Source organism: Notolabrus celidotus, chromosome 6 (assembly GCF_009762535.1).
Source record: "Notolabrus celidotus isolate fNotCel1 chromosome 6, fNotCel1.pri, whole genome shotgun sequence".
NCBI lineage: Eukaryota > Metazoa > Chordata > Actinopteri > Labriformes > Labridae > Notolabrus > Notolabrus celidotus.
Window position 1 is genome coordinate 28214084 of NC_048277.1, and position 14295 is coordinate 28228378.

The 14295-nt window shown below is 38.8% G+C and overlaps 1 protein-coding gene across 1 annotated transcript in view; it reads right to left on the reverse strand.

Moving 5' to 3' along the window:
- Positions 1-30: 30 nt before the first annotated feature.
- Positions 31-14295, reverse strand: part of tubgcp6 (tubulin, gamma complex associated protein 6) — a 38928-nt gene continuing 24663 nt past the window's right edge. The window contains exons 18-25 of the mRNA XM_034685515.1: positions 13918-14067; positions 10271-10439; positions 9364-9505; positions 6925-7119; positions 6205-6337; positions 5473-5686; positions 3249-3442; positions 31-547 (exon numbers count right to left, since the gene is read on the reverse strand). Coding sequence (XP_034541406.1) covers positions 456-547; positions 3249-3442; positions 5473-5686; positions 6205-6337; positions 6925-7119; positions 9364-9505; positions 10271-10439; positions 13918-14067 — 1289 coding nt within the window. The 3' untranslated portion in view covers positions 31-455. The remainder of the gene's footprint in view (positions 548-3248; positions 3443-5472; positions 5687-6204; positions 6338-6924; positions 7120-9363; positions 9506-10270; positions 10440-13917; positions 14068-14295) is intronic.

Genomic DNA, 14295 nt, shown 5'->3' on the forward strand with positions numbered 1-14295 from the left:
CTTTTCAAATCAACACCAGACAACAGAGCGTTCATTAGAGAAAGCTTTTAGCTCTTTTATTTACATATCATTGACACTTGAAATCGACACAGCTGGAGGCACAGCAGACATTATAGCAGGTGTCAGCTTCATTGCATTCACAAACTGTTGCAGTCAAGCCATTTTAAAGCACGTAGAGGCAAGAAGAAGTTACAGGCATCAATTTCCTAAAGTGGTCTTAATATAGAGTCCATGCCCTGACACACAGCACAGGAGGGGTTCTATTCTTTTTTTAAAAGAATGGATAATTTAAATGTATCTGATTATCCGTCATCTGTCTTATACACACACGGGAAGGTTTAAAAATATAGGCTCTCATGGGACACAACGCTGCATTGAATAAGTATCTCATTAACAGCTTCTGTAATGTGTAGAGGTTAGACTTACTTCATGTCACATACAGAGCAGTTCACCTCTCAGGAGTCTTTGTAGTAGTTGTTAAAGTTAATACGAAGCAGGAAGTCCTCTAAGTGAGGCTGGTAGCCCCTGTTCACCAGTTTGGTCACCACTGTGAGAGGAGAACAGAAACAGACGTCACTTTGTTACTTTGCTTTAGGAAGGAGAGTATTACTCATCAGTGCAGCGAGGATAAATGGTCTTTCTGATGTAGTGTTCTGTGTTTTCATCATCACGTTACGGACAGGCTCACATTTCATCTCTGTCCTGAAGCAGCGCTAACATAAGGTCATTTTTTTCATGCAGTGATAATTCTTCAGAGACTTCTTACTGACATTCTTCTAGTAGAAGTGTTGGAATAGGAATGACCGTTCTGGTTCTGTGCCAAAATACTGTCTCTGAAGCTCAACTAAAGTGTATATCAACTGTGTGAAATATTAAGTAGGTGTTACTTTTTTTTTTTTAATCTGTTCATCAACACTTCTTCTAAATCCTTTGAGACAGGGATCACTCAATGATAAGCATCGCTGCTGTCAGGCTGAAACCTCATATCTCCAACTGAACGGGATTCAGTCACAAGCTCTTTTTAATGCTTTTCATTGGCTCAGATTTTGTAAAACCCACTGACAGGCACTAAGAGTGACCTAAAGACTGTCATGTCGTCTCCTTATGACATTTTTAATCATATGGTTCTAATTGTACTTTTCTTTCTTTTTCTCTTCTTCTCTTTTTTCCTTTATTTTGTTTGTTTGTGTTTTGATTTCTCCTCTCCCTTCTTATTTTCATTTTATTTTAATTTATTTCATTTTTTTTGTTTAATCCTGATCTTTTTAACATCTGGCAAGGGACTACGGATGTAAACTAGCTCTTTGGCTAATTCTGGCATATTGAGAGAGGTGCTAATTCATATGCATGGTCCTTTTAAATGAAAACAAATAAATAAAAACTTTTACTTTTGAAAAAAAGAAAATATGGAGATGTGAGGTTTATGCCTCACAACAGCGGCATCAAACAGAGATGTATTCAAACCATCAAAAAATGTTTAAATGTGGAAAAGAACATGTAGTACTCTTTTAAAGACAGGTTTAAAAACCGATTCTTTAAGATTTAAATGAAGCAATATTTCTGTTCCAATTCAAAACTATAATGATTTACCCACAAATACATCATATCCATAGACTGTATAAAATATGGACGTAGTATCCGTGACGTCACCCATCTGTTCCTGAGAGCTGTTTTGAAGCAAATCGACGGCAGCAGCCATATTGGTAATGCGGAACTCAACTAGGCAGAGTGTGACGTAGTGTGAGTCTCTTAGCCAATGGCTGTGTGTTCCCGACCGGGAGTCACGTCAGTCATGTCCTTATTTGGGCAAAACTCATAATCTTAATATCTTCTTAACCGTCACGTTAGAAAAAAATTCACCCCCCCGTACAGTGTGTGCCATTAGAGAGATTAGCGTTGTAGGGCCAAGACGTTTTTTGAACCAGGCTGTAAACATGTTTATTAATGCTGCAAAGATCGTCTTTTTCCCCATTCATGTCTATGTGGTTTCCGGTGTTTCTGCAGCCAGCCTCAAGGGGATTTTCGATGTATTGCAGTTTATAACACTTCCGCATTGGCTTCATCGTTTGAGACCGGAGTTTGAATCCACTATGCAAAGCTAGACACTGTTTAATCCACTCATCACTCATCATCCATGAACCGGACTTCAGCTCTTCTTTCCTGTTTTTGTTGCAGCAGTATAACAGGTTTAATTTTTTAAGACACAAAAGGGTGAATTTTATCTGCACTAACACACCTTACTATCAATTCATAAGATAGAAGTGTAGAAGTGTACATAGCGTATATTTCTCTTATATTTACTATATTCTATATTATTTTATGTTCACCGTATCATTATAAATATGATTTTATTTACTTTATTTTATATTCACCGTATCATTATTACTATTATTTTATTTTACTTTATTTTAATTAAAATTTAACTATGTAAGCACATTGTTATATTCTCCTGATCTGTGTTGTAAGCTGCTGGAAATAACACATTTTGGGGTATCTATCTATCTATCTATCTATCTATCTATCTATCTATCTATCTATCTATCTATCTATCTATCTATCTATCTACCTATCTACCTACCTACCTACCTACCTACCTATCTATCTATCTATCTATCTATCTATCTATCTATCTATCTATCTATCTATCTATCTATCTATCTATCTATCTACCTACCTACCTACCTATCTACCTATCTATCTATCTATCTATCTATCTATCTATCTATCTATCTATTAAACTGTGATTGAAGTACTTATTAATCCCTAATACTAGGAGAAGACTTTACATGATATGACTAACACTCCTTATTTTATGGGACATATCAATCCTTAATCATGACATATACCTTGTCACTTTAACTTAGAAAACAAGTTAGTTTGTAAAATATCTTTGAATATAAATTAGAAGAAAAAAATCAAGAAACTAATTTTAGAAGGGTGGAATGATCAAGGCTCATTGTGCCACTTTTATTCTTCCTGTTATTATAATGTAAGTTATTCTGATCCTGTTTTTCACTCAGTTATTTCATGTCAAGTGGACACTCTTAACACACACTCTGGCTTTATCACAGCTAAACTGAGCAGTGAGAGTCATAATTATCAACCTATTCAATTAAAATATGTAAAAAATAAAAACAGGAAAGGATCAAGGCTGCTTCATAACTGGAGGATCATCCCTCCAGAATTTAAGATATGTGTGTGAAAAATTAAACTTCATTAAAACAGGTCAGAATTAATATTCTGCTCACCTTTGAAGAGGAAGTGGGAGTAATACTTGAAGGTGTTGTAGGACTGTTGCATTGCAATGAAGCTTGGGTGCACTGCCTCCCCCTGCTGGCTGTCCCAGGGCTGTGCGATCAGCTGGGCCCTGAACTTGAGGATCAGGCTGAAGATGCTGTGGATGATATTCATGACCGGAGCAGCTTTTTCTGTCAGCAAACCCCTGGGGAGGCAGGGAGCACATAGTTTAAGGAAGAGGACAAGGAACTCTGAAATCACTTATAAGAAAGGCTGGATTTACACACAGGGAAGTGTGATACTTGACGAGCCCCCCTAATGAGATTAAATCATTCATCGGGTTCAAACGTTGGCCCCAGATACAAACAGAATTTTAATTAACTTGTGACAAGGAGGTTGAATTAACTTTACATGTAATTATGTCTGCACAGTGTGACAACTTCAAGTTGCTTTGCAGAGCAAGAAATTATTTTTTGTGCATTTTGTTATGCACTTTGAAACCATGATGAGTTAAGTGATGTTCAAACCTTTGGTAGAGAGTTGTAAGTCATTCTACATGTGAAAGGTTTGAGGTCACAAAAGATATAACTTGAAGCTACAACTGATTATTATTATTATTATGGAGATTTACTGACTGGTATTTGAGTTTAAAAGGTAGCATCATTGTTGACCAGTTCAATCAAAACTTGAGATTTAACAACATTTTTCATGTGGGCATTTCTGCTGTCTTTTACCATTTCATTAAATTCAGTATTTTTTTGGTTGATTGGTGTTTCATTGACAAAACAATAAAAATAAAATAAAATAAAAAAATATCTGAAATAGACTGGACCCTAGCAGCCTTATGAATATTGATTATCTTTTTAGTCAAAAATTCAAAGATGGTAAATTTACAGCCACAAACGACCAAAAAACAGATTTTATTAACATCTGATGAGCCCAAAACTCATTAATATAATAAGCTGCCCATTATTTTTTTATTTGTAAACCACATAAATGAATGAAAAAACCTTAAAACTCCAAAATCTGAGCTTTAAAATGCCAAAAATAAACATGAGCCACCACACTGTGGTTATTTATGAAAAAGCTGGGAATATTTTTGAGATGCACTGATCCGGAGGAATACGGAATTTATTTTCCAAATATCATCGCTCATATTTCAGCTCACCATAGCTCTTTTTTTAACCAGGTTTAAAATCCACATGACATCAGAGAACAGTGAAAAATGTCAGCCAATCATTACAGTTCTACACTGACATTACACCATAACACCAGAGATTAAACCTTACATTCAATCTGCAGACATGCATGTACAGCAGGTGTCAGGTGCTTCTTTACATACACCAAAAGGTTTATCATGGAGCCTAGTATATTTTACTTTGATTTTCTCTGTTTAATTGATGTTCATTAGCTGCAGCCTTTGATACAAGCGACAACCAATCAGTATAACAACAATCTCTTATGTCATGGCTGATATCAAGGCAGCTTAAGTAATATCAGTGCATTATGAGTCATGTTAAAAATGGGATTAAAACTCTTAGAGCATCCAACTCTTTTGCATGTGTTGGGAATTATTGCTTATAAATTATTTTTTACTGTAACAAAATTAAATGATTTTAAGAATGCGCCCCATGTACAGAGGCTATAGCGCTTGTCACAGAGGTCCCAGTTTCTATTCAAGCCTTAACCATTTACTCTCTCTCTCTACTCCCCACATTTCCTGTCTCTCTTCAGTATATATATAGTAAGTGTATATAATAATAATAATAATAATAATAATAATAATAATAATAATAATAATAATGACCCATACCTTTCAAGAAGTATTTTCAAAAACATTTTAAAACTATACTTAATTACCATATTTTGGAAACCTCACTGTAGAAACTTCCTAAGTTTCGTGGTCCTCAGCATGTATTGAGTTTATGTAGTTGATGCTTATTAGGTTCCAGTTTAGAGATTATTGGATTATTCATGGCGGCTTTCACAATGGCGCGCTGTCTTAAAACTGAAATCTCTGCATCCTTGAAACAATTGCCTTTTAAAATCTGAGGAGTTAAAATTAAATGTGTTCTTAGGGAGTAAACTAAAGTGCAACCTCTCTAAAATCCTACTTTATTAAAATTAATTTAAAGAATTTTTCATGCATCACCTTTTGTCCGCAAAGAGATAACTGCAAACATTACAGTGCATTGAGAGTCTATATTTCACCATGACTGCAGTTCCAGCTCTCACCTGAAGATGGCTCTGTTGAGGTAGTCTGCATGTGTGCGGTGGATGGCATCCAGGTCACTGGCGGTGGCCAGTTTAGCTATGAACTCGCTCCAGGACACTTGCAGGATCTGGTTTGCGATGTAGCCCTGTATCACCTTCACAAAGTGCTGCATCTCGTGTCTGTACAGCTGCAGCTGACGGAACTGCACCGAGCGACCGGCACCTTTCACCAGCGCTGAGGGGGAACACGAGATGGAGAGGAGTCAGGACTGACACGTGCAGGCTACAGGGTCACTCTATAAAGATCTGCTCCTTTGATAAATCAGACAGATATTAAATACATGCTTCAATCAGACCTTGGCTAACTGCACTTCATCTTTCTTTTATTGAGAGCTGTCAAATGAGTCTGCTGCATTGATTGAAGATGCATTTTGAACCCTGAATTAAGATATCATCCACAATATCAATTTTTTAATGGCTCAAGTTTGCATCCCTTTAATATTTTAAGACTCTATTTACACCTCAGAATATCCCTCCATGTACTTAGGCTTAAACTGATCAATACTATCTTGCCCTGATTCACATAATCCTACCTGTATGAGACGTGCTTTAAATAAATAAACCATGAAGACCTCACAGCATTTCCCTTTATCAATAATTTATCAGCAGTTGAAGCGGGATGGGAGAAATCTTAACTCTTCCTTCACAGAGGAGAGGTGGAGTCAGAGCTGGGCTGGCATCAAAAGCTCTCACCTGTTCTCTTGAGGTGGAACCAGACCTCGCGGAGGCTCCACACCATGTGTTTGAGCTGCAGCAGGAACGAGAACAGACGGTTGTACTTGTTCATGCAGCTGTCCGTGATGATGATGTTCAACGGCCAGTCCACCTGGGAGATCACACGGAAAGGAGAAGAGACGGACACACCGAGGCAAGAGAAATAAATAAAGAGCGAGGAAGGTGTGAGGAAGAGTGCGAAAGAAAGTTGGGAAAACAGGTAAAGGGAGAGTGACAGATGAGGTGGAGGAGGGAGGTGTGAGCGCGGAGACGTTGATAAAGGAGGTGAGAGGGATGTGAAGGGAAGACGGAGTGGTGAAAGATGGGGGGTAGGAGAGGAATGAGGAAAAAGACATATGGGGAGAAAACAGCAAAAAAACAAAAACATGAGGCAGGAGATAAAGACAGGGAAGAGTTTCAGGAAAGGAAAGGTTGAACAGGAGAGGGAACAGTTATGTGAGCGATAGGAAAGTAGAGAACAAGAGCAGAGGACAACAAACGCAGCATTAGTCACCGTGCACGTCAGCCAAAAGTCGCAGCTCCAATCAATCTGCGAGGTTCAAGCATTTTAAGTGCGTGATAAGCTAATTTTCCACGCCCAGAGCAGTTTGTCAAAACATGACAGACTGTCATATTCAGGCTGCCACTCATTCTGAGCGTTACACAGTGTTACTCAGATGAAAAGAGACACTTCCTCACCTTATAGCGCAGTTCCAGACAGTTGAGGGAGTCGGGGGCGTGTGGGTGAAAGGTCTCAGGGAAAAAGCGCAGGGCGAAGGTGAAGTTGCCAGCTAAGGGGGTGTCTCCGTGTAAGCTGTACTGCAGAGCCTTACTGAGGATGGAGTTCAGGACCAGAGGGGTCAGGAGCTCGCCCGGGGTCTGTCCACTGCCCATCTGTGTGGAGGAGACACAAGAGTAGTAAATAATACACCGAAGTCAAAAAATGGCAAACAGCCCCATCTTCTGCACCTGTTGTTTCAAATTTGCTTTAAACGTTTTCATTGCAAACAAACACCACGGGTAGCTGATTACAATGATTAGCTCGCTTTCCGGTTGGAGGTGTGCTAATCAGTAGAATCAGCTGGTGGAGTGTTTGGCTGGGACAAAAACCTTCTGTCTCATGGGCCTCAGGAGACAGATGTACATGTGAATGTTTTTGCACAACAGCACCAAGGTGTTAGCAGAGGCTGTGCTTGTTATTTCACGCCAGGAAGCTTAGGCTTGACAGGAGGAGTGAAGGAACCTGGAAGTGAGGCATTATGTGCTAAAAAAAAAAACAGAGCACAGAGAGACGTCAGATAAAAATACTCCTCAAAGTTTAAGCAGCTGAAGTGGATATCTTTGTAATATCTATGTATAAAAAGAATCTTCAAAAATAAGTGGAGCGAATACTTGTTATTGTTTTTATTTACTCATTGCTATAAGCTATAATGGTGTCATGTTAAGGTGAGGCAGGCTGCTGTTTTCAGTCTGAAAAGCTATATATAAACACACTGTACACTACTCATGATTCACCAAAAGGCTTTCTGACAAGGTTAGCAGCTATCTGGGGAACATAGTGGAGAATTTGGTGGCTACAAAGTGACCTAAAGTAGGTGGTGGAGACCAAAAAAGGAGCAAAAAGGCAGCAATTATTGCACTAACATTCCTAAAAAGCCTCAAAACAGCATTCAAAATGAATTATTGGGGCTCTGGTGGCCTATCGGTCTAAGCGCCCCACATATAGAGGCTATAGTCCTTGACGCAGAGGTCGCCGGTTCGACTCCCAGCCAGTCGACCATTTACTGCATGTCTTCCCCAAGCGGCAACCCCGGTCTGAAAATATGAGTCCAATGCGGAAGTGCTAAAAACTGCAGTTCATTGAGGATCCGCTTGAGGCTGGCTCCGGAAATAACGGAAACCACATACACACCAATTCAAAAAAGACGATCTTTACAGCAGAAATAAACATGTTTATAGGCTGGTACAAAAGACATGTGTAGTCTGGATAGCTAATTTCTCGATCAGCACACACCGTACGGGGGTGAATTTCTTTCTAACGCGGCAATTTCGAAGATATTTAGATTACGTGTCTTCCAATGAGAGGCACAGCTGACTGGATTTGCAGGCGGGAGCACTGTAGCTGTTGGCTAGGAGGCTCAAAGCCCGCCTCTTTAAGTCAGACTTGCTCGACAGCAGCAATATGGCTCCCGCCGCCGATTGGCCTCAAAACAGCGCTGCAGAAACAGATGGGTGACGTCACGGATACTACTTCCATATTTTATACAGTCTATGGTCTTCCCCCACTCTCTACTCCCCACATTTCCAGTCTCTCTTCAGCTGTCCTGTCCATTAAAGGCGAAAAAGCCTCAAAATATAGCTTAAAAAAGAACAAAAAATTTTAGTTGTTTCATATCATCGACATGTAAACAGGTAAATGTTTGTTATCATGTTTGCCGTATAAATATTATCACAGCTTGTTTTGAGCTGCCAAAAAGTGACCAAAAAAAAGTGGAGTTCTTCTTCAACCAAGACATTGTCAGTGTGATTTCAGCCTTGTCTCTATTCTGAACATCATCCCCTCCCACAGTCTGCCTCTCCCGTCATTCTTCAGCTGCTACCTTCAAATAAACGCGTGTGCACCCAAAACAGAGAAAAGAAAAGAAACAGCTGCCCTCTGCTCCTGGAAATAATGTTGTGAGAGCCAAGCGAGTGGAGAAGCAGTAAAGTTGCAGGCTTTAAACCAAATCATTCAGTTTAAGAGCAATGACAAGCTCCATTAGTTTGAATGGGACAGCAGGGTTGAAGTTGTAACACCCTGTGGGTTTGCAAAGATAAGAAAGCCCTTCTGCATGACATATTGTCTTTTAACCCATTGTTTGTGTAGACTACTGATTAATGCAGCTTTCAGAATGCTCTGTTTGGATTGTATTTATCACAACAGCAGTACTCTCACCCCAAGATGTGTTTCATCGGCTCGAAGCAGAAACCATTAATTTGTCAGAAAAGCGTTTTAAATGATGTTGCATTCAAATATCAAAGCAGTGCATTTGATCCTTCATGAACTTGTCTATAAGATGTTTCACAAAAAAAAATTACCACACATCACCAATTAGAGTGAGCAAAGAGATTAAAGCGTCTCCTCTGTGAGAGCATCACCTTCTCAAAGAGCAGATCACTGAGGGATTGAGCAAACTCCCCGTCCTCCATCAGCAAGAAGTGGCGCAGCGCCTCAAAGTGTCTCTCCACCCCTAACTCCACGAAGAAGTAGTCCACCACGGCCTTGTTCACTAAAGACACACTGAACATTAAAGGTGGGGGAGAGAAGGACCGGGGTTAGAAGTCAGCCGCCTTGGTATAAAAACAGAACTGATGTGGTGCTGACAAACAAATTAGATTCCCATCACAAAAAAAGATCAGGCAGGGAGACACTCAGGGAAAGAACTTCACTTTAAACATTATGTCCTATGTCTCATTACTTTAAGCTATATAAGAGCAATTCACATAAATATCACAGTGGGATTCAGGACTATTCCTCTGAATATGAAAAGTTAAGGGGAAAAAGATGAAAATCTCACGGCACATTCCATTGTATCGTCTTAGCGTTACACGCACAGGTTCTGACAAAATGTTGAGCTTTGGATTCTAATACTAAATATACTACATCCCATCTTTGTAGAGAGTGGGATTAGAAAGCCATTTCTTTACGCAGGTTAAACCGCACAGTGTGCAGAAACATTGTAGGAAGAGAGAGTGACAGGCTTGTCTGAAGTTCTGATGGAATTTCAAAGAGAAAAAGGATCACACCAAAATGGAAGGTAATAAGAGTTTAAATTATTCCTACTGTGAAGAATGTGCACTCCACTACGATTTAAGTTGCCTGATGTAGCATAAAAATGACAAAAGATATGTAAAACTCTCCAACACTGCATTTTTCTTTCATTATTGCGTTTGGTTTGGGGATTCCAGACTAATCTTCCTCAGAGACATCTGTGAAAATAACTTGTGATGATGTTTCAAACCAACACCCTTTCCTCCTGCAGTGTTCTGTCAGACGGACACTCACTGTGTGATGAGCGGCACGGTGACAGAGTGTTTGATCAGAACTGGCAAGGAGACCATCTCGCTGAGCTGGATGGAGGTGGTGTCTGTGGCTCTGCGAAGCGTGGGGTCCATTGGGAGGCCCCAGGGGCCCCGGGTTACCTGCTTCAGTAGCTGACACTCGGGGGACGAAGCTGTGTGAGAGGGAGATGATGGGCATGTTGCTGAATAAGTATCGCTCTCAAAACTGTGATGTATTAAAGAGTGTGAAAAAAGGAGGTAAGAACTGAAGTGAAAAACTCATCCAAGAAAAACTCTCTCTAAACGAGCTGAAACAATCGGCAACAATAGAAAATGATGCAACAACATAGGGCTGGGCGATACGGCCTAGGAATAAAATCCCATATTTTTTTAACAAAAAATTAAATTTACAATTTTAATTGGTTTTGTGTTTTTCTCCTGAAAAAAGTAATATAAGCAGTATAACTTTCAGCTAGATGTCTAGCTTGAAACACAGCAGTACAACTTAAAGGTGACATATCGTGCAAAAATCGACTTTTTAATGGTTCTCTACCTGAAATATGTGTCCCTGGCATGTCTACAAACCCCCTGAAACTGAAAAAAATCCATTTTTCCCCTGTTCTGATTTCTCCACCTTTCTGTAAATGTGTGCTGAAACGAGCCGTTTCAGTTTTCAGTGTTTTTCATACATCACAACACCATCCTGTCTTTAACGGAAGTCAGAGCTCTGAGCTTGTTCAGCCCATAGACTGTATAAAATACAACTCAACTCCTCCTCCGTTTTTCATTCCCTGCACACGTGTGCTAACAAGGAGCTTAGGAGGGAGGCATGCTAGTTGTAGGCTGTCTTAATAAACATAAAGGTCGGTTTTACTCCCCATGTCTGCAGATTTGAAGATCTAGCCTCCAGCCTGTTCTGAGCAGGGCTAAAAAAGAGGGTTTTTATGGCATGCCAAAATCTGATTCCAAAGTGTTTTTTTGAGCAATAAACTTTAAAGAGATGTTTTGGGGACCTCTTAGACCAATATATTTTGATGAAAAAGAGCGTAATATGTCACCTTTAAAGAGACTAAATTCGACATCCCATGAAAATAATCATTTCTTTGACTGTGACATTAAGCACCATGAACCATACTTCAAAAAGTAAAAATAAAAGTACCTCCTCTGGAAAAAAAAAAGTCTTCTCTATAATTAACTTCCTTGAAAACTAAATTCTTTATGCTATTGCTGAAAAAAGATCAATTTCCCCATTTGGATAGATGTAGTGCAAATATATCTTTCATCAAACTTCACATTTTTGCATTTAAATAAAAAGTATCTCCTATATCCCTGAAGATATACACAAATCAAGTAAACTGCATCACATGTAAGCAGAGGTACAGGACATAATGTGTGTGGTTTTTATCTTCAGTTTCAACATTCTTTTTTCCTTAAATATTTATATACATACAGCGGAGTAGGTTACAGAGAAAATCTAGATTTTATTTTTTTTAAATCGCCTGAAACCAAAAAATGCAAATTAATCGATTAAATCGATTTATCGTACAGCCCTACAACAACAGAAACAATTTAAGCAATTTTCCCCCCTAAATTTCTCAAGTGTTCCCATTCTCTCTATTTATGAGTCTGAACTTGTTATTTTCCAGGCCTCTGATTGAATAAAGGAAAAAAAAAAACATGGCATTGAAATATTTAAGCTTGAGCTTTTTACTGCAAATTACAGATTATTTGAAACATTCTTCACATTCATCTGATTTGCAATAAAAATGAGCATTTGTAGCAGACATCATAATAACTCTTAAAACAGCCCTAGAAAGGATCACAGACCTCCCAGCAATCACAACAAGAATGAAACATAAGAACTTTAAAAACTGCCTGTATTTACTGCAGATTTCATTTCTCAGCTCTATCTATTAAGTTGTTTCATTATTTTCTGTCCTCCCTCTATATGTATATTGTGGCGCTCTGTAAATAATTAGAGCTGCTGACTTTGATCAGCAGTGTGGAAGATGTATTCGGCTGACTAGATTCTGATTGATTTCATGGAGACCCTGGAAGTTGGCATGAATAATAACATGAGTGAACTACACGCGCAGAGGGAAAACAGACAAGATATTACTTCAGCATGCCATGATGCATCCTACACACAAAAAAGAGTCAACCAGACTTAATGCCCTTGTGAAATATCACTGCTTTTTATGCAACCCCTGTGCCTGCCGAGGGAGTAAATATTTAACAGCCTCTGGAAATGCATCACTTCTGAACATGTTTTAATTTACATGAAATAAGCTCCGCCAGGCTGAAAGGTGTATCATTTTCATTCATGCATTTTGACATGATGTTTTGCTGTGTTTCAAAAGGTGTTTCATTTCTCATTAGGTAGTTTGGGAGAGATCAGGGAGTAAACAGGATGCACATACTGAGCAACTCATCTTTACAGTGCAGACATGCTGATATTTTTCAAATGGAAAACTTTAGACTACTTCTTAAATGTAAAAACTTCAGACTCTCCAACCAGCAGATAAGGGGAGTCCGTTTCATTTCCTAGAGTGGAACTGGTGGCTATAAATCTCTTTGTCAATAAAATAATTGGTTAGGGGTTGTTTCAGGTGCCCGAGATGTTGAGTCTCATCTAATTCCTGCTCAGAAAAAAAGGCAGTGATATTAGCAGAAGTGTCATATCAGAACTGTGGCACAACTTCAGGTCATTTTTCAAACAGTGATTAACAAAAAGAAGAAAGAAAACATTTTATTTTATTACATTTGTGACTAAAAATGTTATTAATCAACAGAAGATAATATCTGTTGTCTTGGGTTGAGCTTCAAAACCAGCCAATGTTGTTAAATCAAAACTTTAAATCAAGTAACTACAACTCCTGATATGGTAGAATAAAAAAAAAAGACAGTCATATTTTAGAGAGCATGCTGCTTAAAATGAAACAGATGTGGCGTTACCAGATCTTAGTTTAGTTTGTGATATTACATACTGTACACACCTCGCAATACTTTGTTAAATCACTTCTTTACTCATTGAATCTCTGTCAAATTTAAACATGGAGTCCTTCAGGGTTCTGTTTCGGATCCACCACGGTTTTCTACTTAATGCTACATTTTATAAATACTTTTCCCAGTCGTATTGTCCTATTTCATGGATAAAGTGATGAATGTTGAATATACTGTATGTGCTTGTAGAGGCCTGTTCTCTCACCTGACATCAAACCCTTAGTGGCGGTCTACAAACTCTGTTATTGCCCAGTAACTCTCTTACTGATCTTCCGGCTGTGTTCAATGCTTGATTCTGATTGATAACCATGACAACCCATTGACGATGGTTATTAACTTTCACTTACATGAGCAACGCCAGAGGAAAACGGATCACACATCATGTCAAATAGATCCGCGGAAAAGAGTTCCGGCACATTTTGAATAGAATACCGTGAACTTGCAATTGTTTCAGTTTTACCTCTGTGTGGCTAATGCATCATTCAAATGACCACTAAACTAAATTCAGTACCTCCCTGAGACACTTTTAACAAAAACAAAACAAAACTACATCTCTAGTCTTTTAGCGCCACCTCCCCTAAGCATGTCAAAAAAAATGCTCATGTGCACATTAACAATCAACAAAGATGTGATATTTTTCCAGCTTACCCATTAAGTTGTAGCAGTCTTCGTAGTGTTCCACCTGGTACTGTGCAGACAAAGCCTGGAGGTAGTCCTGCTCGGACTTCTCTCCAGGTGACAAACCAAAGCCAGCTGCCCAAGACTGCATGCTCTCAGCCAGCTGCTCACCAGGGCTGTCTGAATCAGGACATGGAACAACATTTTTAATAAGGGAAAGACTTTAAGAGCTTGTAGAAAAGAGGGCATAATTAGGCAATTTAAACTCCTCACATACAAATGTAATATTTTATCTTTCATGTACATAAGGGGACTAGTTATAGAATTTTGGGCTGCCTACTTTCTGTTTTGTACAACATAACTATTCATAATTCAAGTTTATTGGACAGTGGACAGAAATAAACTGTT